Source organism: Akebia trifoliata, chromosome 13 (genome assembly GCF_017979445.1).
Source record: "Akebia trifoliata isolate Shusen 1 chromosome 13, ASM1797944v1, whole genome shotgun sequence".
In the NCBI taxonomy this organism is placed as follows: domain Eukaryota; kingdom Viridiplantae; phylum Streptophyta; class Magnoliopsida; order Ranunculales; family Lardizabalaceae; genus Akebia; species Akebia trifoliata.
Genome location: NC_141387.1, coordinates 4,034,075 through 4,058,456, shown reverse-complemented (window position 1 = coordinate 4,058,456; position 24,382 = coordinate 4,034,075). Strand labels below are relative to the sequence as shown.

Below are 24,382 nucleotides of genomic sequence, written 5' to 3'. Positions count from 1 at the left end.
ATTGAATCAAAGACTTCTAGCTATCCTAACGATTTCCATCACACCACAGCTATATTTCCTTCCCCATCATTTCATTCTCAAGAACAAGATATTTTGATGCAAATGGGTATTGGATACAGAAAAGTAAGTTTTTTTCTTTCATCTATATTGTTTACGTACTTGCTTGTATCACGATCTTGCTTTGCGATAAACCATATATCATCGACCCAATCGATCACTGATGGAGAAACATTAACGTCGGTAGGCGAAGTTTTTGAATTAGGCTTCTTTAGTCCTGGAAATTCTAGTAATCGTTATGTTGGAATGTGGTACATGAAAATCACTGATCGAAAAGTAGTATGGGTCGCTAATAGAGAGAAACCACTAAGTGATTTCTCTGGAGTTTTAACGATTAGTAGGGATGGAAATCTCGTGCTTATGGATGGGAGACAAAACCCTATATGGTCCACAAATGTTACTTTTTCATCCAATAATTCAGTAGCACAACTCTTCGATGATGGAAATCTTGTTTTAAATCCAAATAATTCACAGCAAAGGAATTACTTATGGGAGAGCTTCAATCACCCGACGGATACATTCTTGCAGAATATGAAGTTGGGGTTGAACACTAGAACAAAGGAAAAACATTTCCTAACTTCATGGAAAAGCGACGATGATCCATCACCCGGAAATTTCATTTTCGGTGTCAGTCATCCACAAATACCACAGACTTTTGTTTGGAACAGATCGGTTCCGTATTGGAGAAGTGGGGAATGGAATGGGTTTACCCTAATTGGAGTGCCAGAAATGAATTCAACTTATTTTAATGGTTTTCTGTACCTCCCCGATAATCAAGGGGGGGTATATTTTTCATTTTCGATGTACAACAATATGCAGGTTTCATTTCTCACCATGGGTTCTTCAGGAATTCTTAACCAAATAAGCTGGAATGAAGGGGTCAAGAAATGGACTGAAGATTGGAGGACACCTGATGATCAATGTGATTTTTATGGTAAGTGTGGACCTTTCGGGACATGTAACGTGGTTAAATTGTGTAGGTGTCTGCAAGGATTTAGACCCAATTATATTGAGGAATGGAGAAAGGAGAATTGGAGTGGAGGGTGTGTAAGAAGAACTCAATTGCCGTGTAAGAAAAATAACTCAAATTTAAATGAGGAGAAAGGAGATAAGTTTCTCAAGTTAAGAGGTCTTAAATTGCCAGATTTTTCAGAGTACTTGAATGTTGCCAATGCAACACAATGCCAAGATGAGTGCTCGAGAAACTGCTCGTGCCTAGCGTATGCGTTTGTTGAAGGAATTAATTGTATGGTTTGGGGAGGTGATCTGATCGGTATTCGGGAGTTTCCCGTTGGTGGGGAGGTGCTTTTTCTTCGTCTTGCACACTCAGAATTTGGTGAGTTATCTATCACTCTCATGCTCCAACTTATTGCGTGTCAACGTTTACAAGAACTGAATCATTGAAGAGTGCAACCTTCTTGAGGCATGGTGTTGGATGGTCCTCTTGATTCCTGCACCCAAATCTTCAGGACCATATATCTCTGTGAACCAAAGAAGGATACACTCATCAAGGGGACACAATTCATAGTTAGAACTATGTTTTAGCCCTATTTTCTATTTCTTCATTTCTGTTCTTGTTCTTGTTCATATTCTCATTCTTTTCTTTCTTCTCTTCTATTCTTTTTTACTACAAGCATGAATATATTGGAGTATTTATGAATAAATTTCAATATTGAACAAGAATTTTAAAAGACAGTTGTAGTGTTTATTTGATTTAAATAATTTTTTTTCCGTAGTATTTAGTATTATGCAGTGACCATAATAAAGAGATGACGAGGGTACAAAATATGATAAATCAATATAGGGATTCTTACTCAATACTTAAACTCTTTTATATAAAATTCATACAAGTCTTGCTGGAGTTCACATTGAAATTGACATTGATTCTCACATTGGTGTCGTGGAGGTGCACACATAGTATTTTCCTCTTATCTCAATGAAAAATCATTTATGATTCCGTACATACATCCACATCAGCAATGTGAGAATCGATATCAATTTTAATGGTACTTCAACATTTTCCAATTCATATTGACTTGATCCTTAAAAGAATCTTTGTAGGTGCCAGTACCAAATGTGAAACCCAAGGATCATTAATCAATGGTAAACTGAGGCAAGGTTGAAAGGAAGACCACCCACATTTATCATGGTCAAAATTTTTAAAAATCAAGTAATTTTAGTAGGAACATTCTATTGCACACTAAATATATTAGAGAGCTGCTATTGACACCCAACTTTTACTTATTACACCCTAATTTCTTAAATTATTTATCACACCTTAATTAAGATTAAAACACATAATTCAAACATTACAAAAATTTGGTCCAAATTATTACCTCAACATTACGTGGCATTATAATACATTTAGGCAACTTCAACAGTTTTTTACAATTAGGATTAGGCTCATATAACATCCTCAATCTAACAAATAGAAATCTAAACATAAAAAGAAAAAGAGTTTCTATTGGCAGCCCAAGTTTTACTTATTTTTAGTCATTCACATTTGCTTACTTTGGTTGTAATAAGTAAAAGTCCGGGGGCTAATAGCAGCTCTCTTATATTATTATACATCAAATATGAAACGTGTTGACTTTTTCTAAGATTTCTAGTGGGTTTGTTAGGCCTCACTTTCTCCTTCTAGGCTTCCCCTGAATCAAATAAGATTTTAAGTTTGTGATTTTTGGATTATAATACTCTTCATTTATTTATTTAATGATTTAAATACCCCAATACATTTCGGTCAGTTTTTTGAATTTAGTTTCTGTTGAAATTTCCTTTTTTATTCTTCCATAGTATTGTTACATCTGGTTTTATGTTTGGATTGAGAGAAGTGGAGAGAAAAGAAGAGAAGAGAAACTCAATTTCTCTCCATCATACTTGGATTGACAGGAGAGAATTTGGGACAACTTTTGAAAATGTAAAATATCTTCAAAGAGATTTAAGGGCAGAGTTAAAATTATAAAATATTTTAAAAAGTTTTCTCTTCATTTCTCTCTTTTTCTCTCCACTTTTAGAGAGAAAGAAAACTCACATTTTTTTTTACTTTCCTTTTCCCTCAAATTATTTTCTCCTCTTCTCACTTAATCCAAACAAGAGAAATGGAGAGAAACTCATTATTTTCTCTTCTCTTCTCTTCTCTCCATTTCTCTCAATCCAAACATAACGTTTGAATTGTCTTCCCCAAAAGTCCATCTTCCTATTATTTTAATTAAAAAGAAAACCTGACTGTGAAGAGTGGTTGATTATTCAATTGTTCACGTTTTCTTTAAAGAACAAAGTCCTTGTCACCTGTACCAACTGAGTTCTTAAAAAAGGTATTATATAAGGATGTGGTAATCGTCTTTCATTATTCAAATAGAAATTTCTACGTTTGACTAGTTCTAGACTCCTAGTCTTTTTTCCTTCAAATACAAAATATTATTAGATTTAGTGATTTACATTAGAAAATATAATCAGTTTAATTGAATTATTGACTTCTAATGATCCAAACGATTTCGATCACATCATAGGTATATTTCCTTCCTCATCATTTCATTCTCAAGAAGATATTTTGATGCAAATGGGTATTGAAAATAGAGAAGTAAGTTTTCTTCTTTCATCTATATTGTTTGTATACTTGTTTATTTCGCAATTTTGCTGTGGGATAAACATTATATCATCCACCCAATCGATCAAAGATGGAGAAACATTAACATCGGTAGGTGAAGTTTTTGAATTAGGCTTCTTTAGTCCTGGAAATTCTAGTACTCGTTACGTTGGAATGTGGTACTTGAAAATCTCTGATCGAAAAGTAGTATGGGTCGCTAATCGAGAGAAACCATTAAGTGATTACTCTGGAGTTCTAACGATTAGTAGGGATGGAAATCTTATGCTTTTGGATGGAAGACAAAATACTATATGGTCCACAAATGTTACTGTTTCATCCAATAATTCAATAGCACAACTCTTAGATGATGGAAATCTTGTTTTAAATACCAATAATTCACAACAAACCAATTACTTCTGGCAGAGCTTCGAGCACCCCACGGATACGTTCTTGCAGAATATGAAGATCGGATTGAACACTAAAACCAACAAAACAAATTTCCTAACTTCATGGAAAAGCGACGATGATCCATCACCCGGAAATTTCATTTTCGGTGTCGGTCATCCACAAATACCACAAGCTTTTGTTTGGAACGGATCGGTTCGGTATTGGAGAAGTGGGGAATGGAATGGGTCTACCCTAATTGGAGTGCCAGAAATGAATTCAATTTATTTTAATGGTTTTCAGTACCTCCCCGATAATCAAGGCGGGGTATATTTTTCATTTTCGATGTACAACAACACGCAGGTTTTATTTCTCACTATGGGTTCTTCAGGAATTCTTCACCAAATAAGTTGGAATGAAGGGGTCAAGAAATGGACTGAAGATTGGAGGACACCTAATGATCAATGTGATTTTTATGGTAAGTGTGGACCTTTCGGGACATGTAACATGGTTAAATCACCGATTTGTAGCTGTCTGCAAGGATTTGAACCCAATTTTATTGAGGAATGGGGAAAGGGGAATTGGAGTGGAGGGTGTGTTAGGAGAACACAATTGCAGTGTGAGAAAAATAATACAAATTTAAATGAGGGGAAAGGAGATGAGTTTTTCAAGTTGGAAGGTTTTAAATTGCCAGATTTTTCAAATTACTTGAATGTCGACAATGAAACACAATGCAAAGATGAGTGCTTTAGAAATTGTTCGTGTCTAGCATATGCGTTTGTTGAAGGAATTGATTGTCTAGTTTGGGGAGGTGATCTGATCGATATTCGGGAGTTTACCATTGGTGGAGAGAATCTTTTCCTACGCCTTGCGTGTTGGGAATTAAAGAGAAAATTGGAGAGAATAATTTTGGATGGAAGAGGTTTTTTTATTATTGAACTCAACTTGATCTTTTTTGGATGATACAAAATGGTGGGAGAACATCTCTATTTATAGGACTCTATGGACAATTCTAGATACACCATAACTTAGATTATTCTAGATACTTCCTACATACCAATTAATAAATGAGTGTTTCTAGAAAATACAAGAGTATTTCTAGTGACTCTAGTAAATAAAAGAAAATTCTAGAAACTCTAGCAATTACAAGATAATTCTAGAAACTCTACCAATTACAAGAAAATTCTAGAAACTCTAGAGACAAACTATGATAAATCAAGTTTATTATTTCAACACCCCCCCTTAAACTTGATTTGTGACTCCAAGAATACCTTGTAATTTGGTAAAAGCTTCTCTCTTGAGTGGCTTGGTAAATATGTCTGCTACTTGATCTTGAGATTTCACGAATTCCAACCTTACTTCCTTTCTTCCAATGCATTCTCGTATATAATGATAACGAGTGTCGATATGCTTACTTCTTTCATGAAAGACAGGATTCTTTGCTAGTGCGAGTGCTGACTTGTTGTCAACACGAATCTCGACAGGCTTTTCTTGTGGTAAATTTAATTCTTTCAACAAGTTTCTTAGCCAGATAGCATGACAAACACATGATGTTGCAGCAACATATTCGGCTTCACAAGTTGATAGTGTGACGATTGGTTGCTTCTTTGACATCCAAGTGAAAGCAGTGTTTCCCATAAAGAACACAAATCCGGTGGTGCTCTTTCTATCATCCAAGTCTCCACCCCAATCGCTATCACTATATCCAACTATCTCATAATTGTTAGAAGATGAATAAAACAAGCCATAGTTGGTTGTACCTTTGATGTATCGAAGTATTCTCTTTGCAGTCTTGAAGTGGGTTGTTGTTGGAGCTTCCAGGTAGCGACTAACGATTCCAACGGCATAGAGAATATCCGGCCTAGTACAAGTTAGGTAGCGCAAACTTCCAATAAGACTTTTATAGAGAGTTGGGTCCACCTTTTCTCCTTCATCATGCTTTGACAACTTGATTCCACATTCCATCGGCGTGCCAACTGGATTAGAGTCATTCATCTTGAACTTCTTAAGCACTTCCTTAGCATAGCCTTCTTGAGTAATGAAGATGCCTTTGTCCTTTTGCTTTACTTCAATGCCGAGGTAGTAAGACATGAGCCCAAGGTCTGTCATCTCGAACTCTTTCGCCATTTCTTTCTTGAACTCCTCAAACATACTCGGGTTGCTACCTGTGAAGATCAAGTCATCCACATACAAGCATACAATCAAAATATCTCCATTTTTAACTTTGATATAGAGTGCATGCTCATATGGACACTTGGTGAAATTCTTATCTTGAAAGTACTTGTCAATTCGAGTATTCCAAGCTCTCGGCGCTTGCTTTAGGCCATATAAAGCCTTCTTCAACCTCAAAACTTTATCTTCATGTCCTTTTACTTCATAGCCCAATGGTTGCTCGATGTAGACTTCTTCTTCAAGGAAACCATTTAAGAAGGCGGACTTTACATCCATTTGGTAGATCTTCCATCTATTTTGAGCTGCCAAAGAAATTATTAATCTAACGGTTTCAAGACGAGCAACAGGAGCAAATACCTCATCATAGTCGATGCCTTCTCTTTGACTATAGCCTTTAGCCACTAATCTTGCTTTGTATCTCTCCACGTCTCCTTTAGCATTCTTCTTCGTCTTGTACACCCATTTTACTCCAATCGCTTTGTGTTCTTGTGGAAGTGTAGCTAGCTCCCATGTGTTGTTCTTTGTGATTGAATTGATTTCTTCATCCATAGCGTCTTTCCATTTCTTGTTTTCTACCGCTTCTTGGTAGCTTAGAGGTTCACAATCACCAAAGAGACACAAAAGAGTGATATCATTTTGATTTTCGGTTACCTCATAAAGTTCTTGTAAGCTTCTTAAGCGTGGCGTCTTCTCATTAGAACTTTCACTTGATGACGAATCTTCATGCAGGTTTCCGATTGGTGAGATCGGTGGAGTAGTAGGCTCTCGAAGTTCTTGTCTTGTTTCTTCTATCCTCGGTTGCTCCATTTCTTCTTCTTCTTCAAAGTAAGGAAGAAAATCATACTCGTCTTCTTGTGTGTTCCAATCCCAAGAATCTTCTTCATTGAACTCTACATCACGACTAATGAGAATTTTCCGGGTAATTGGGTTGTACAACTTGTAGCCTTTGGATCTTGAGTCATAGCCAATGAATACGTACTTCTCACTTTTGTCGTCGAGCTTGGTTCTCTTTTCATCAGGCACATGAACATAAGCAACACTTCCAAAGACTTTGAGGTGAGAAATTCCGGGCTTTCTTCCACTCCATGCTTCTTGTGGTGTCTTCTCATACACACTTCTTGTTGGAGAGCGATTTGCCAAGTAGACTGCACAAGCCACCGCTTCGGCCCAAAACTCCTTGGGCATTCTTTTGCTCTTGAGCATGCTGCGAGCCATGTTGAGTATGGTTCGATTCTTCCTCTCTGCCACTCCATTTTGTTGGGGGGATCTCGGCACCGTTAAGGGACGACGAATTCCATGATCTTCGCAGTACTTTTGGAACTCGTTTGATGTGAATTCTCCTCCTCGGTCAGATCTCATGGCCTTAATAGCAAGACCGCTTTCTTTCTCAACAAGGACTTTGAACTTCTTGAAATTCTCGAACACCTCCGACTTCTCCTTTAGGAAGTAAACCCACGTTTTCCTTGAAAAATCATCAATGAAAAGGAGAAAGTATTTGCTCTTACCAAAAGAGTTTGGTTTAATTGGTCCACAAACATCGGTGTGTACGAGCTCGAGCGGCTTTGTAGCTCTTGATGATGACTCCTTCGGAAAGCTTCTCCGGGATTGCTTCCCAAGCAAACATCCTTCGCAAAGCTGATCGGGTTGGTTGATGCATGGTAGACCTCTTACCATCTCCTTCTTTTCCAAAAGTTCGAGCCCGCCAAAATTGAGGTGTCCAAAGCGTAAATGCCATAACCATGACGAGTCATTATAGCAAGCTTTTAGACACATTGGAACATCGTATTGAATGTTCAAGAGGAACATTCTATTTTTTGACATGGGCACCTTGGCAATCAAATTACTTTTACTGTCTCTTAAGAAAAGGTTATTTTCTTTTAAGTGAATATCATACCCTTTCTCTAGCAATTGACCCAAGCTCAAAATATTATTCTTCATGTTGGGCACAAAATAAACATTTGAGATGAATTGATGGCCTCCATTTTTTAAGCGTATGAGAATTTTACCTTTGCCTTTCACGGGTATTTTTGATTCATCTCCAAAGGAGACATTCCCTCCTATCGCTTCATTGAGCTCCACGAACATTTTTCTTTGTCCACACATGTGATTGCTAGCGCCGGTGTCAAGATACCATTTATTTTCTTGGCCTTCATCTTTGTCTTTGCAAGCTAGCAGCAACGTACCTTCTTCTCTACCTTTATCTTCGATGAAATTGGCCTTTTCTTCGACCTTGCTTGGCAATCTACACTCGGAGGCATAGTGACCGAACTTATTGCAATTATAGCATTTGATGTGAGATTTGTCGTTCCTTGACCATGAGTTGCTTCTTCCGTGCCCTCTTGTTGCTTGTGGATTTCGACTTCTTTCTCCGTTGTTGAAGTAATTAGAGTTGTTGGAATTGTTGAAGTTGTTGTTGAAGCCGCCCCTTCCTTCTTTTCCTCGTCCACGTCCACGTCCTTGGCCACGTCCTCTTCCTCTTTGATTTCTATTATTTCCAAAATTTTCTTCCTTCAAGTTGAGTTGTAGTAGTTGCTCTATAGTCTCCTTTTGCTTCTTTTTCCTCTTTTGTTTTTCCTCATAGGCTTGTAAAGAACCCATGAGTTGCTCAACTGTCATGGTTTCTAAATTTTTATTTTCTTCAATGTTCGTAGCAATGAATTCAAAATTTGGATTCAAAGTACGAAGAATTTTCTCCATAACTTTCACTTCACTAATATCTTCACCATTTCTTCTTAGTTGATTAACAATGGCCAATACTCTAGCAAAATAATCAGAAATTAATTCAGATTCCTCCATAAATAAAAGTTCAAACTCACCTCTAAGAGTTTGAAGACGAATCTTTTTAACTTGCTCGACTCCTTTGTTGCAAGTTTGAAGCTTCTCCCACGCTTCTTTGGCCGTAGTTGCATTTGAGATCTTCTCGAATGCATCTTCATCTACTGCTTGATAGATGAGATAGAGAGCTTTCTTGTCTCTCTTTCTTGAATCCCTCAAGGCTTCCCGCTGGGTTTGGGAAAGAGCAACATCGTCTTGCTCCTTATGGCCTTTCTCGACAACTTCCCACACATCTTGAGCTCCTAGTAACGCCTTCATCTTAATACTCCAATTGTCATAGTTGCTCTTGGTGAGCATTGGAACTTGGAAGGGGACCATTCCTCCACTTGCCATTTTTCTTCACGAACCTGGCTGCTCTGATACCACTTTGTTGGGAATTAAAGAGAAAATTGGAGAGAATAATTTTGGATGGAAGAGGTTTTTTTATTATTGAACTCAACTTGATCTTTTTTGGATGATACAAAATGGTGGGAGAACATCTCTATTTATAGGACTCTATGGACAATTCTAGATACACCATAACTTAGATTATTCTAGATACTTCCTACATACCAATTAATAAATGAGTGTTTCTAGAAAATACAAGAGTATTTCTAGTGACTCTAGTAAATAAAAGAAAATTCTAGAAACTCTAGCAATTACAAGATAATTCTAGAAACTCTACCAATTACAAGAAAATTCTAGAAACTCTAGAGACAAACTATGATAAATCAAGTTTATTATTTCAACATTGCGCACTCAGAATTTGGTAAGTTATATATCCCTCTCGTGAAGAGTTCACCTCGCACATGTTCCAACAGAATGGGTGCCTACGTTTACAAGAACGGAATCATTGAAGAGTACACCCTTCTTGAGGCCATGGTGTTGGGTGGTCCTCTCTATTTCTGCACTCAAACCTTCAGGACCATATAACGCTGTGAGCAAAAGGAGGATGCATTCATCAAGGGAACACAATTCATAGTTAGAACTATGTATTAATCCAATTTACTATTTCTTCATCTCTCTTCTTGTTCAATATCTTATTATTTATTTACTATTCTGTTTTCAACTACTCCCACTTTACAATTTTTATTTTGGATTCTTTGGGGACTCTGAGACAAACTTGTTCCGAGATGTTATGGGTTGAAATGAGTTTTTTTTTTTTTTTTGGTCGATCTTAGGAAAGTTGTATAAACATTTTGTCCGCTTCGCTTACTAATTATTTTTTTATACAGGGGGAAAGAAACTTAAGACATACATCATTGTACTCATAACCATTGCTGGATTAATAATCGTGAGCGCCTTAGCATTCATTTTGTATTGGTTGAAGGCAAAACAAAGAGGTTAGTGCTTCGTTACTCTGTTAGTGAGTCTAGTAAAGTTCCTAAATCATACCTTCATTTGTTCGAGATTATCAAATTTTCAATGCTCATTTTCTAATTCAGGGAAAAAGAAAGAGTTGCAAGAGATTACTGATTCAGGTAAAATTATAGAGTCTCCAGAGGCAATTTTGTTGAAAGGTCATGCAAAGGGAAGCGAAAACATAGAACTACCATTATTTGACTTTGGGACCATAAAAATCGCTACAAACTACTTTGCGAATAAACTTGGGGAGGGGGGATTTGGTCCTGTTTATAAGGTAATCTTTAATTTATTAAAATGTAAGAAATGGATCGGTTTGAATATGAAGAATTAATTCCTTCCATGATTGTGTTTTTTTCAGGGTACGCTACAAGATGGACAAGAAATAGCTGTGAAAAGACTATCAAGAAGCTCCGGACAAGGCATTGAAGAGTTCAAGAATGAACTTAAGTTGATATCTAAACTCCAACATAGGAACCTCGTTAGGCTTCTTGGCTTCTGCATTGATGGGGAAGAGAAGATTTTAGTCTATGAATACATGCCTCATAAAAGTTTGGATGCCTTTCTCTTTGGTTAGTATACCCAAATACTCTCTTAAAGATATATATTGACCTTATTTTTAATAAAAAATATTGTGCGAATTTGAAGAATTTTAAATAGTTCAAAATGCATATTTTGACTAATTGAACCAAGAATCTAGAATACAAACCTATTGATGTTACATTTATCACAATATCATTTAATTTATACTTGTAGAACATACCTACATGTAGACATCATATTGTAATTGTTATGTGCCTCAGATCCAACAAGACGAGTGTTGCTAGATTGGGGTAAACGCTTCAACATTGTTGATGGTATCGCTCGGGGGCTTCTTTATCTTCATCGTGATTCTCGGCTAAAAGTGATTCATCGAGATTTGAAGGCCAGTAACATTCTTTTGGATGAGGATATGAACCCTAAAATTTCAGACTTTGGCATGGCTAGGATATTTGGAGGGAAGCAAACACTGGCAAATACGAATAGAGTTGTTGGAACATAGTAAGCTTCATTTCATAAATAAAACCTGTTTTATTTGTCCTTCTTACCTTAATAATTTGATTAATTATAACTTGTTTACCATCGACTGCAGTGGCTATATGTCCCCAGAGTATGCCATGGAAGGTACATTTTCCGAGAAATCTGACGTCTTTAGCTTTGGAGTCTTACTATTAGAGATTGTGAGCAGTAAGAGGAATACAAGCTTCTATCAGCATGAACAATCTTTAAACCTTTTAGGATATGTAAGTGTATTTCAATTTATTCTATTTTATATAATTTACAATCTGATTTTTTCTTATAATTTTCAAGTTGGAATACTTGTTATTCTTTTCAGGCATGGAGATTGTGGAATGAAGACAAGGCATGTGAGTTGATGGATCCATCATTGGTTGACTCATATTCTCCATTAGAATTGATGAGATGCATTCATGTGGGACTACTTTGTGTGCAAGAACATGCAATTGATAGGCCAAACATGTCTACAATAGTTTTCATGCTTGGCAGTGAGACAACCCTTCCAACCCCAAAGCAACCTGCATTTACTTTCGAGAGAACACATGTGAGCTCTGATTTGCCTGCAAATGTAAGTAGTATCTCGATAAATACTGCTACGATAACGACAGTTGGAGGACGATAACTTGGTGGTGCTCTTGACTTCCGTAATTACGTAGTTTTCTTGACATAAGTAGTTGTAATTTTATAGTGTTCTGATGCCATTTTCTGTGTACAGAGCACACTAAACTTTTGCAAAATTTCTTTCCAAAGTGACAAAGTCCATTCCTGGTCCCACTAATTTGGCAAAATTTCTGTCTAATTAGAGATTATCCTTATATGGGCCATAAGAGAAACGTTTATTGTATCCTTACATGGATTCACATTGTTGAGTTATTTAAGAAAATAGCATGTGTTGTTAACTCATGATAATAATATTATAATTTTGATTAATTTGTTTTATAATTCATTAAAAATACTTTATAATCATTTTTAAAATTTTATTACTATCAACTACATCTATTCATATGAATCTAAATTAGGCATTGGAGATTCTTTAGCAAGTATTACAATGGTATCTTAAATCAAAGAAATTTGGGGGGCTTGAAGCTCTATGTATCTCAAGATGTCAGATTGACCCAAAATTCTCCCACAAAATAATTTTTGATAAATAAGATAATATAAATTTTTTTAAATAGAATACGTTCTTGCAGAATATGAAGTTGGGGTTGAACACTAGAACAAAGGAAAAACATTTCCTAACTTCATGGAAAAGCGACGATGATCCATCATCCGGAAATTTCATTTTCGGTGTCGGTCATCCACAAATACCGCAGGCTTTTGTTTGGAACGGATCGGTTCCGCATTGGAGAAGTGGGGAATGGAATGGGTCTGCCCTGATTGGAGTGCCAGCAATGAATTCAGTTTATCTTAATGGTATTCAGTACCTCCCCGATAATCAAGGAGGGGTAGATTTTTCATTTTCAATGTACGACAACTCTTACATTTCACTTTTCACTATGTGTTCTTCGGGAATTCTTAGGCTAATGAGTTGGTATGAAGGGGACAAGCAATGGTCTGAAAAATGGAGGACACCTGAGGATCAATGTGATTTTTATGGTAAGTGTGGGCCTCTCAGTACATGTAACATGGCTAAATCGCTGATATGTTGGTGTTTGCAAGGATTTGAACCCAATTATATTGAGGAATGGAGAAAGGAGAATTGGAGTGGAGGGTGTGTAAGAAGAACTCAATTGCCGTGTGAGAAAAATAACTCATATTTAAATGAGAAAGGAGATAGGTTTTTCAAGTTGAGAGGTGTTAAATTGCCAGATTTTTCGGAGTACTTGAATGCAACACAATGCCAAGATGAGTGCTTGAGAAACTGCTCATGCCTAGCGTATGCCTTTGTTGATGGAATTAATTGTTGGTTTGGGGGGGATGATCTGATTGATATTCAGGAGTTTCCCGTTGGTGGGGAGGTGCTTTTTCTTCGTCTTGCACACTCAGAATTTGGTAAGTTATCCATCACTCTCATGCTCCAACTTATTGTGTGTTAACGTTTGCAAGAACCAAATCATTGAAGAGTGCAATCTTCTTAAGGCCATGGTGTTGGATGGTCCTCTTGATTCCTACACCCCAAATCTTCAGGACCATATATCTCTGTGAGCCAAAGAAGGATACACTCATTAAGGGGACACAATTCATAGTTAGAACTATATGTATTAGCCCTATTTACTATTTCTTCGTTTCTGTGCTTGTTCTAGTTCATATTCTTATTCTTTTCTTTCTTCTCTTCTATTATTTTTTGCTACAAGCATGACTATATTGGAGCATTTAAGAATAAGTTTCAATATGGAACAAGAATTTTAAAAGACAGTTGTAGTATTGATCTGATTTATATAAATTTTTTTTTGTAGTATTTAGGATTATGCAGTGACCCTACGAAAGAGATGACGAGGGTACAAAATATGATAAATCTAGATGGGGATTCTTACCCAATAAATGACAATCTTTTTATAGTTAAGGTCAGTATTTTTCTCGAACCAAAACCTAAACTCTTTTATATAAAATTTATCGGAGTCATGCTGGAGTAACATTGAAATTGACATTGATTCTCACATTGCTGTTATGGAGGTGCACACATAGCTTTTTCCTCGTATCTCGATGAAAATCATCTATGATTCCGTACATACATCCACATCAGCAATGTGAGAATTGATGTCAATTTTAATGCTACTTCAGCATTTTCCAATTCATATTAACTTGATCCTTAGAGAATCTTTATACGTGCCCCTACCAATTGTCAAACCCAAGGATCTTTAATCAATGATAATTTTACTTAGGGTCATAATTTTTAAAAATCAAGTAATTTTATTAGGGACATTCTATTGCACACTAAATATATTAGAGAGCTGCTATTGACACCCCAACTTTTACTTATTACATCCCTATTTCTTAAATTATTTATCACACTCTAATTAAAGATTAAAACACATCATTCAAACATTACAAAAGTGTGGTCCAAGTTATTACTTCAACATTGCAAAACATTATAACACATTCAGACCACTTCAACAGCTTTTTACAATTGGGATTAGGCTCATATAAAATTCTAAATCTAACAAATAGAAATCTAAACAAAAAAAAGAAAGAGAGTTTCTATTGGCAGCCCAACTTTTACTTATTTTTAGTTATTCACATTTGCTTAATTTGGTTGTAATAAGTAACAGTTTGGGTGCTAATAGCAGCTCTCTTATATTATTATACATCAAATATGAAACATGCATCTTCTTGACTTCTTCTAAGATTTCTAGTGGGTTTGTTAGGCCTCACTTTCTCCTTCTGGGCTTTCCCTGAAGTCAAATAAAATTTAAGTTTGTGATTTTTGGATTATAATACCCTTCATTTATTTATTTAATGACTTAAATACCCCAATACATTTCGAATAGTTTTTTTGAATTTAGTTTCTGTTGAAATTTCTTTTTTGATTCTTCCATAGTATTGTTACATCTGATTTTGCTGCTATGATCTTTAAATCCATTCTATGTTTGGATTGACAGAAGTGGAGAGAAGAGAAGCGAAGAGAAGCTTGAAAATTTGCTGCTCTGATCTTTAATTTCTCTCCATCATGTTTGGATTGATAGGAGAGAAAAGGGGATAATTTTGAAAATTTAAAATATCTTAAAAGAGATCTAAGGCAAAGTTAGAATTATAAAATATTTGAAAAAGGCTTTCTCTCCATTTCTCTCTTCTCTCCTCTTTTGGAGAGAAAGAAAACTTGCCTATTTTTCTCTCCTCTTCTCTCTTCAATTCCTTTCTCTTCCCTCCCTACTTAACAATCCAAACAAGAGAAATGAAGAGAAACTCATTTATCTTCTCTTCTCTTCTCTCCAATTCTCTCAATCCAAACACAGCGTAAATTGTCTTCCTCAGAAGGCCATCTTGCTATTATTTTAATTAAAAAGAAAATCTGACAGTGAAAGATTGGTTGATTATTCAAGTGTTCACATTTTCTTCAAAGAACAAAGTCCTTGTCACCTGTACCAACTGAGTTCTTAAAAATAATACTATATAAAGATGTGGTAATCATCTTTGATTATTCAAATATATATTTCTACGTTTAACTAGTCTTAGACTCCTATTCTTTTTTCCTTCAAATACAAAATGGTATTAGATTTAGTGATTTACATTACAAAATATAATCAGTTTAATTGAATTATTGACTTCTAGTGATCGAAACAACTTGCATCACACACACCATAGTTATATTTCCTTCCTCAGCATTTCATTCTCAAGAAGAAGATATTTTGATGCAAATGGGTATTGAAAATAGAGAAGTAAGTTTTCTTCTTTCAGCTATATTGTTTGTATACTTGTTTGTTTCACGATTTTGCTTTGGGATAAACATTATATCATCAACCCAATCGATCAAAGATGGAGAAACATTAACGTCGGTAGGTGAAGTTTTTGAATTAGGCTTCTTTAGTCCTGGAAATTCTAGTAATCGTTACGTTGGAATGTGGTACATGAAAATCTCTGATCGAAAAGTAGTATGGGTCGCGAATAGAGAGACACCGTTAAGTGATTCCTCTGGAGTTCTAACGATTAGTAGGGACGGAAATCTTATGCTTTTGGATGGGAGACAAAACACTATATGGTCCACAAATGTTACTGTTTCATCCACTAATTCAATAGCACAACTCTTAGATGATGGAAATCTTGTTTTAAATACAAATAATTCACAACAAACCAATTACTTATGGCAGAGCTTCAATCACCCCACGGATACGTTCTTGCAGAATATGAAGATCGGATTGAACACTAAAACCAACAAAACAAATTTCCTAACTTCATGGAAAAGCGACAATGATCCATCACCCGGAAATTTCATTTTCGGTGTCGGTCATCCACAAATACCACAGGCTTTTATTTGGAACGGATCGGCTCCGTACTGGAGAAGTGGGGAATGGAATGGGTCTACCCTAATTGGAGTGCCAGAAATGAATTCAATTTATTTTAATGGTTTTCAGAAAGGCGGGGTATATTTTTCATTTTCGTTGTACAACAACATGCAGGCTTTATTTCTCACTATGGGTTCTTCAGGAATTCTCACGAAATAAGTTGGAATGAAGGGGTCAAGAAATGGACTGAAGATTGGAGGACACCTGATGATCAATGTGATTTTTATGGTAAGTGTGGACCTTTCGGGACATGTAACATGGTTAAATCACCGATGTGTAGCTGTCTGAAGGATTTGAACCCAATTTTATTGAGGAATGGGGAAAGGGGAATTGGAGTGGAGGGTGTGTTAGAAGAACACAATTGCAGTGTGAGAAAAATAATACAAATTTAAATGAGGGGAAAGGAGATGAGTTTTTCAAGTTGGAAGGTTTTAAATTGCCAGATTTTTCAAATTACTTGAATGTTGACAATGAAACACAATGCAAAGATGAGTGCTTTAGAAATTGTTCGTGTCTAGCATATGCGTTTGTTGAAGGAATTGATTGTCTAGTTTGGGGAGGTGATCTGATCGATATTCGGGAGTTTACCATTGGTGGAGAGAATCTTTTCCTTCGCCTTGCGCACTCAGCATTTGGTAAGTTATATATCCCTCTCATGAAGAGTTCACCTCGCACATGTTCCAACAGAATGGGTGCCTACGTTTACAAGAACGGAATCGTTGAAGAGTACACCCTTCTTGAGGCCATGGTGTTGTATGGTCCTCTCTATTTCTGCACTCAAACCTTCAGGACCATATAACGCTGTGAGCGAAAGGAGGATGCATTCATCAAGGGAACACAATTCATAGTTAGAACTATGTATTAATCCAATTTACTATTTCTTCATCTCTCTTCTTGTTCAATATCTTATTATTTATTTACTATTCTGTTTTCAACTACTCCCACTTTACAATTTTTATTTTGGATTCTTTGGGGACTCTGAGACAAACTTGTTCCGAGATGTTATGGGTTGAAATGAGTTTTTTTGTTTTTTTTATGTAGATATTAAGAAAGTTGTATATACATTTTGTCCGCTTCGCTTACTAATTATTTTTTTATACAGGGGGAAAGAAACTTAAGACATACATCATTGTACTCATAACCATTGCTGGATTAATAATCGTGAGCGCCTTAGCATTCATTTTGTATTGGTTGAAGGCAAAACAAAGAGGTTAGTGCTTCGTTACTCTGTTAGTGAGTCTAGTAAAGTTCCTAAATCATACCTTCATTTGTTCGAGATTATCAAATTTTCAATGCTCATTTTCTAATTCAGGGAAAAAGAAAGAGTTGCAAGAGATTACTGATTCAGGTAAAATTATAGTCTCCAGAGGCAATTTTGTTGAAAGGTCATGCAAAGGGAAGCGAAAACACAGAACTACCATTATTTGACTTTGGGACCATAAAAATCGCTACAAACTACTTTGCGAATAAACTTGGGGAGGGGGGATTTGGTCCTGTTTATAAGGTAATCTTTAATTTATTAAAATGTAAGAAATGGATCGGTTTGAATATGAAGAATTAATTCCTTCCATGATTGTGTTTTTTTCAGGGTACGCTACAAGATGGACAAGAAATAGCTGTGAAAAGACTATCAAGAAGCTCCGGACAAGGCATTGAAGAGTTCAAGAATGAACTTAAGTTGGTATCTAAACTCAAACATAGGAACCTTGTTAGGCTTCTCGGCTTCTGCATTGATGGGGAAGAGAAGATTTTAGTCTATGAGTACATGCCTCATAAAAGTTTGGATGCCTTTCTCTTTGGTTAGTATACCCAAATACTCTCTTAAAGATATATATTGACCTTATTTTTAATAAAAAATATTGTGCAAATTTGAAGAATTTTAAATAGTTCAAAATGCATATTTTGACTAATTAAACCAAGAATCTAGAATACAAACCTATTGATGTTACATTTATCACAATATCATTTAATTTATACTTGTAAAACATACCTACATGTGGACATCATATTGTAATTGGTATGTGTCTCAGATCCAAAAAGACGAGTGTTGCTAGATTGGGGTAAACGCTTCAACATTGTTGATGGTATCGCTTGGGGCCTTCTTTATCTTCATCGTGATTCTCGGCTAAAAGTGATTCATCGAGATTTGAAGGCCAGTAACATTCTTTTGGATGAGGATATGAACCCTAAAATTTCAGACTTTGGCATGGCTAGGATATTTGGAGGGAAGCAAACACTAGCAAATACAAATAGAGTTGTTGGAACATAGTAAGTTTCATTTCATAAATAAAACCTGTTTTATTTGTCCTTCTTACCTTAATAATTTGATTAATTATAACTTGTTTACGACCTACTGCAGTGGCTATATGTCCCCAGAGTATGCCATGGAAGGTACATTTTCCGAGAAATCTGATGTCTTTAGCTTTGGAGTCTTGCTATTAGAGATTGTGAGCAGTAAGAGGAATACAAGCTTCTATCAGCATGAACAATCTTTAAACCTTTTAAGATATGTAAGCGTATTTCAATTTATTCTATTTTATATAATTTACAATCTGATTGTTTCTTATAATTGTCAAGTTGGAATACTTGTAATTCTTTTCAGGCATGGAGATTGTGGAATGAAGACAAGGCATGTGAGTTGATGGATCCATCATTGGTTGACTCATATTCTCCATTAGAATTGATGAGATGCATTCATGTGGGACTACTTTGTGTGCAAGAACATGCAATTGATAGGCCAAACATGTCTACAATAGTTTTCATGCTTGGCAGTGAGACAACCCTTCCAACCCCAAAGCAACCTGCATTTACTTTCGAGAGAACACATGTGAGCTCTGATTTGTCTGCAAATGTAAGTAGTATCTCGATAAATACTGTGACGATAACGACAGTTGGAGGACGATAACTTGGTGGTGCTCTTGACTTCCTTAATTACGTAGTTTTCTTGACATAAGTAGTTGTAATTTTATAGTGTTCTGATGCCATTTTCTGTGTACAGAGCACACTAAACTTTTGCAAAATTTCTTTCCAAAGCAAAGTCCATTCCTGGTCCCACTAATTTGGCAAAATTATTGTATCCTTACATGGATTCACATTGTTGAGTTATTTAAGAAAATAGCATGTGTTGTTAAATCATGATAATAATATTATAATTTTGATTTATTAGTTTTACAATTCATTAAAAAGACTTTATAATCATTTTTAAAATTTTATTACTATCAACTACGTCTATTCATATGAATCTAAATTAGGCATTGGAGATTCTTTAGCAAGTATGTCAATGGTATCTTAAATCAAAGAAATTTGGGGGGCTTGAAGCTCTATGTATCTCAAGATGTCAGATTGACCCAAAATTCTCCCACAAAATTATTTTTGATAAATAAGATAATATAAAATTTATTAAAAAGACTAGATGTAGAATACGGCATGCACAAATGCACATATATCAAAAGGGCTTCTTTGTAATTTAAAATATTTAGTAACGTGTTTTTGAAGATTACATATATATATATATATATATATATATATATATTAAAAATTGTATTTTTTGTAATTTAGAAAAGTAATGAACAGGCAATTTTCTTAGTTATTGACCAAAATGGTCATGATTTTATTAAGTTTAAATGTAAAGGTTGGGAGCATTTTTGAGATCTAAAATTGGTGTGGAACCACTTGTACTCTGCCTTCTCTCATTATAATAAGTATGGCCTAAATTGGCATGCTGTTAAAATTGTAGACTCACAAAGTTTTTGGCAAAAGTTTTGTTAGATTTCTTCAATCAAAACATGGAATATTCCAAAATCTATTGTGATTTATAGGGCTGTCAATGAGTTAGGCCAGTCGAGTTGGTGTAGGATCGGCTTTGACTGACCGATTTAATTAGGCCTCGCATACCCCAGTCTAACATATTGATTGGGCCGGGCTTTTAGACAAATAGCAAGTCCTAGATGGACTCACCTCTAACCCAACCCATCTGCATTTGCTCCAATTTTGGGCCGGGCTGAGCTTATGCTGTATTAGGTCTACAATCTCCTTTAGATATCAATTTATGAGTTTGCTTTATACATTTTTGTATTTTGATTGATATCATCTCCCAAAACTTTACCTGCTAAGCTAATTGGCACCTACTGTTTGTGTCTATAGCCGGAGAGTGGCTTTAGAGTAGTCTTGAATGGAAGAGTTGATGATACAAGATTTTTTTTCATTTAACAACCTTTTAGTCAATCGACCTTATCCTTGGGGTACGTGCGGACCCGATCCCCTCTTGAATGGAAGAGTTGATGGTGTGAAATTATTTCTCATTTAACAACTTTTAATTCAACTAACTTATCCTCAAGGGACATGCGATCCCCACCCTACCGCACTACATGCAGGGGATGGATCCTCTGTAGTGCGTTTTTCTTGTAGTACTCTGTAGTGATATTTGACGATAGAAGGACAACCACATCACATATCCACAAAATCTGTTTCATTAAAAAATTGGAGTGATAAGGTCCCAATAATCTCATTTTGGGACCTTAATTTCATCAAGATTATCATCGTTTAAATGCTAATTCCTTAAAATAATAATAAATTATATTAAATCCCAAATTAATGTGGCTAACAATAGTTTGTTACTAATTTCAGGTGAAAATGGTACATTCGAAAACCAACAAAAGGTGTAACAACTACGGTTACAATACGTGAGCTGAAAGGAAGTTTCCAGAAAAATCTCGATTGATTTGGGCGCCACGTCACCGCGTCGCGGTTAGGCTTTGGTGCTCCGCAGTGATTTCGAGGAATTTGTCCTCGAGATTTTCACAAAAGCTTCCAATTGCTTCGGTGGTTGTAACTGAATGGGTCGTTCGAAGCGAATCATCCGAAAAGTTGACCCGATTACCCGAATACGAACATTATAAATTTGAGGATTGATTTCAAAGAAGGGGTCCCCTCTTGGGTCCCTCTTGAGCCTCTTTTTCTCCCTAATTTCTCTGCATAGTTCCTAGTTTTTCTTTTAGAGAGAATGTTTGTTTTGTAATAGTGAGAGGATTAAGAGTTGATTGTATTAGTTTTTCCCCCATTAGTTCTTATTGTAATTCGTTGGAGAACCATTTAAAGAAGGAATCACAAGTTGCAACTCTGTTTTACATTCTCCTCTCCATCTATTGTCTTCTTTATTTTCTTATTGTTGCAACCATGACCCTTGCTATGAGTGGCTAAATCCTCTTTAGAGAGATCAAGGATGCCGGAGCAAGTTCATTCTACTCATGTTATTTCAATTCTATATTTCTATGTTTAATGTTAAATCTGTGAATCTTTTCATGATAAGATCATTCAATTTATACTTCCATTTCAAGCTTTGATGAGTATTACTTAGATAAGTTCAAGAACACTCATGCTTTGTGATGAATGGAAGCATAAGGCGAATAATCTTGCCTAAATCAGAGATCTTCATGGATACTTTTGGGTTCCAATCAATGGATACTTTGAATCATCTTCCGATCCACGAGCAATGACTTGTTACGTGGATTGAGTCATATTTAGAATTAATTAACATTTTGGATGACTTGCAATGGTAGACTTAAGCTCTCTAAGCCCTTTCTCACTAGTTTCAATTTCTCTTTTCTATTGCTAATTTTCATTTTCTAATTTGCAACAAATTTGTTTTGTTTTTAAAAAAATCTGTTTTGTAATTCTGTTTTGGCATTTTTATCCGAATGAGATTTTGAATCCAAACTGTCCCTGTGGAACGAATTCGACTTGCCCAAAGTCTTAGTTCACATATCTATCTCTACATTTATTTAGCAAGCTTTACAACCGATCATTTGAGGTGCTTTTTTTCTTTTTGGAATCTGTTTTTTTTTCCTCAAATATTTTATTTTTGATTGTTTGGGTTATCTGTTATTATCGACATGCAAGACCACAAAATTCATAACTTCCCTTTGATAAAATGACTGTTATCACTTTGAAATTGAAAATTATAATTATAGATGGCATGTATTATTTGCAAAAATATATCATTCTTAATACTTGTGCTTTGTAGGTAAATGGTAGAAGAGACTTTGAGGTCGGCAATCCATCTTGAAGTCAAGTGTTTGAATTTCTCTACCAAGGGGATTCCATTAATGTCTTTGTTAGAAGATGAGTAATGGGTCATCGGCAATCCATCTTGAAGAGTAAAATATCTTGCGGGCAACAATTGAGAAGATGAGCGCAAAATAAAATCATCAATTAGCATAGATGAGGTGCCAAATATTGGGAATTGATTTTGCAGGAAGAGCAGGTGGTTTTGAAGCTTGTACGATGCTCGAGTTTATATTAGAATGCGGGCCATTGCTCGGGGAGCTACATGGTTCATGGGCGCAGTTATCTGCCAATCTTGCTTGAAAAGAGGTCAGAAATTCTTCAACTTGTAAACATGAGGTTAGAAGTTTTAGAATGGATTGATTTTTGGTGAGGATAAAGTATAGGGTAAACTGTAGGGTGCCGAACATTTCCCTATATATATATATATATATTATTTTCTAAATAAAAATGATTAATTTTAATGAAATTATTATGATAGTTGGTGTCTTATGAGTTGGTTAACCCTTACCTTCAGAGGCTACCTGAGATGGTAAGGGTGGTTTGTACGTGCAGCCTGTCATAGCCAAAAAAAAAAAAGTGCCAGCTAACCGTTTATCATCACTACACTCAAACATAGAAAAAAATGCGGTTATTTGTTAGAAGTTCATATTTCTTTCTCGTGATTACCTTAGTTTGTATTTATTGGCTCTGCGAGACATTTGTCCATTGGTTTTGGATTTTTATTGAAAACCCAATGTCAATGGCCTATATCTCACTTTGATCAATCCTTATTTCAATTTCTGCATATAACAATAGTTTTGTGAGATACTCATGAATCACTTTGCTTTATTTAGAATTACATTAGAAATAAAGCAACAAATGGTTGATTCTATATGCACCAATAACTAGGTTTGAGCTTCTTGGAATGTCGCTATTAACATCAAGAGTAATTCTATCTTTTAAGTCGAATGAACTCTCTCACAAATTTTTTTTTTCTTCTAATTTTTTCTTTAAAAAATATCTTAGGTATTTTGTCTCTCTTGTCAACTTTTGTGGGTTTTGATTTGTCTCTAAATATAGGTTTTCATTTTCTAATGTACAGGGAGAGGGAAAGGAATCCCAATGAGGTCTTTATCTCCTTTGAGTAGGTGCTCTTTTTCTCAAATCTATAATACTCTTTTTTATTTAGAGTTCATTGATGAAAAAATTGAATTTGGAAATGACTTCTTTATTTATTTGTATTCATGTTCTGTTTTAGTCTTTGTTCAAAATACGGATCATAAAAGGTGAGATTTTTTTGTCCCTTCGGTATGATGACTTCCACACCCTTATTTGTCTAACTATTTTTTGGATATTTTGTTTGAAAAATTTGTTCTTCTAACTTCATGCTTTCTTGGATTGTAATTTTTGCACAAAGAATGGTTCCTTAAAAGCTCTTGTGGAGCAATGTTTATATTTTTCTCCCACAAAATGATGATGATTTGAATTTCAATATTAAAAAATGAAGAATGCAGTTGATTTTAAATCCTAATCTAATCAGGTATCTATAACCGACACAATTTAGTAGGAAAAAAATATATTTTGGAGAAGAGTGGGATTACATTAGTCATGATTCCACAAGCTAATTAATCCACCAAATCCTATTGCAAGAGAATCCTTCTCCCAATTAATAAATTTAGTTAGTGATCCACTAAGTAACAATAAAATAAACTTGGAGTCTAACAAGCCTCACTAAGTTAGTAAGGATTTCACCATTACTAAGGGTCATTGGGCACATCTCTTGGCATATGAAAACATGATCTAATGCTTCAGGGTTGTTAGAGAACAAAATTATACAAACTTAGTGTTGTGGTGTTGGATTGCTGATGTGATAATCCAATTGAGCAAAAGACCATTAGTAAGGCTTAAAATCTTAATATGTTAGTAAGGAAAGTGTTATGCAAAAAGTTGTGAAGTAATACAAGGA

The 24,382-nt window shown here is 35.4% G+C and overlaps 1 protein-coding gene and 2 pseudogenes across 2 annotated transcripts; all 3 read left to right on the top strand.

Moving 5' to 3' along the window:
• LOC147387398 (G-type lectin S-receptor-like serine/threonine-protein kinase At1g11300) lies at positions 1 to 17,581 on the top strand. Its single transcript, XM_086421583.1, has 10 exons — positions 1 to 1,458; positions 3,497 to 4,901; positions 9,750 to 9,782; positions 10,249 to 10,356; positions 10,459 to 10,652; positions 10,737 to 10,947; positions 11,179 to 11,416; positions 11,508 to 11,658; positions 11,751 to 13,423; positions 17,474 to 17,581. The coding sequence occupies exons 1-9, from the start codon at positions 97 to 99 to the stop codon at positions 12,051 to 12,053; spliced, it is 4,005 nt and encodes a 1,334-aa protein (XP_086277709.1). The 5' UTR covers positions 1 to 96; the 3' UTR covers positions 12,054 to 13,423; positions 17,474 to 17,581.
• LOC147387399 (G-type lectin S-receptor-like serine/threonine-protein kinase At1g61360 pseudogene) lies at positions 12,625 to 13,467 on the top strand (annotated as a pseudogene).
• LOC147387397 (G-type lectin S-receptor-like serine/threonine-protein kinase B120) lies at positions 15,002 to 19,276 on the top strand (annotated as a pseudogene). Its single transcript, XR_015171471.1, has 6 exons — positions 15,002 to 17,119; positions 17,732 to 17,875; positions 17,960 to 18,170; positions 18,402 to 18,639; positions 18,731 to 18,881; positions 18,974 to 19,276. The product of XR_015171471.1 is annotated as a G-type lectin S-receptor-like serine/threonine-protein kinase B120 (transcript).
• Positions 19,277 to 24,382: the final 5,106 nt, after the last annotated feature.

Bases quoted from the DNA above. Each gene is read 5' to 3' on its own strand.
- LOC147387398 (XM_086421583.1), top strand. From the start codon at position 97: ATGCAAATGGGTATTGGATACAGAAAAGTAAGTTTTTTTCTTTCATCT. The intron at 1,459-3,496 runs TGAAGAGTGCAA...TAGTGATTTACA, and splicing joins GTTTACAAGAACTGAATCAT to TTAGAAAATATAATCAGTTT. The intron at 10,653-10,736 runs GTAATCTTTAAT...TGTTTTTTTCAG, and splicing joins GATTTGGTCCTGTTTATAAG to GGTACGCTACAAGATGGACA.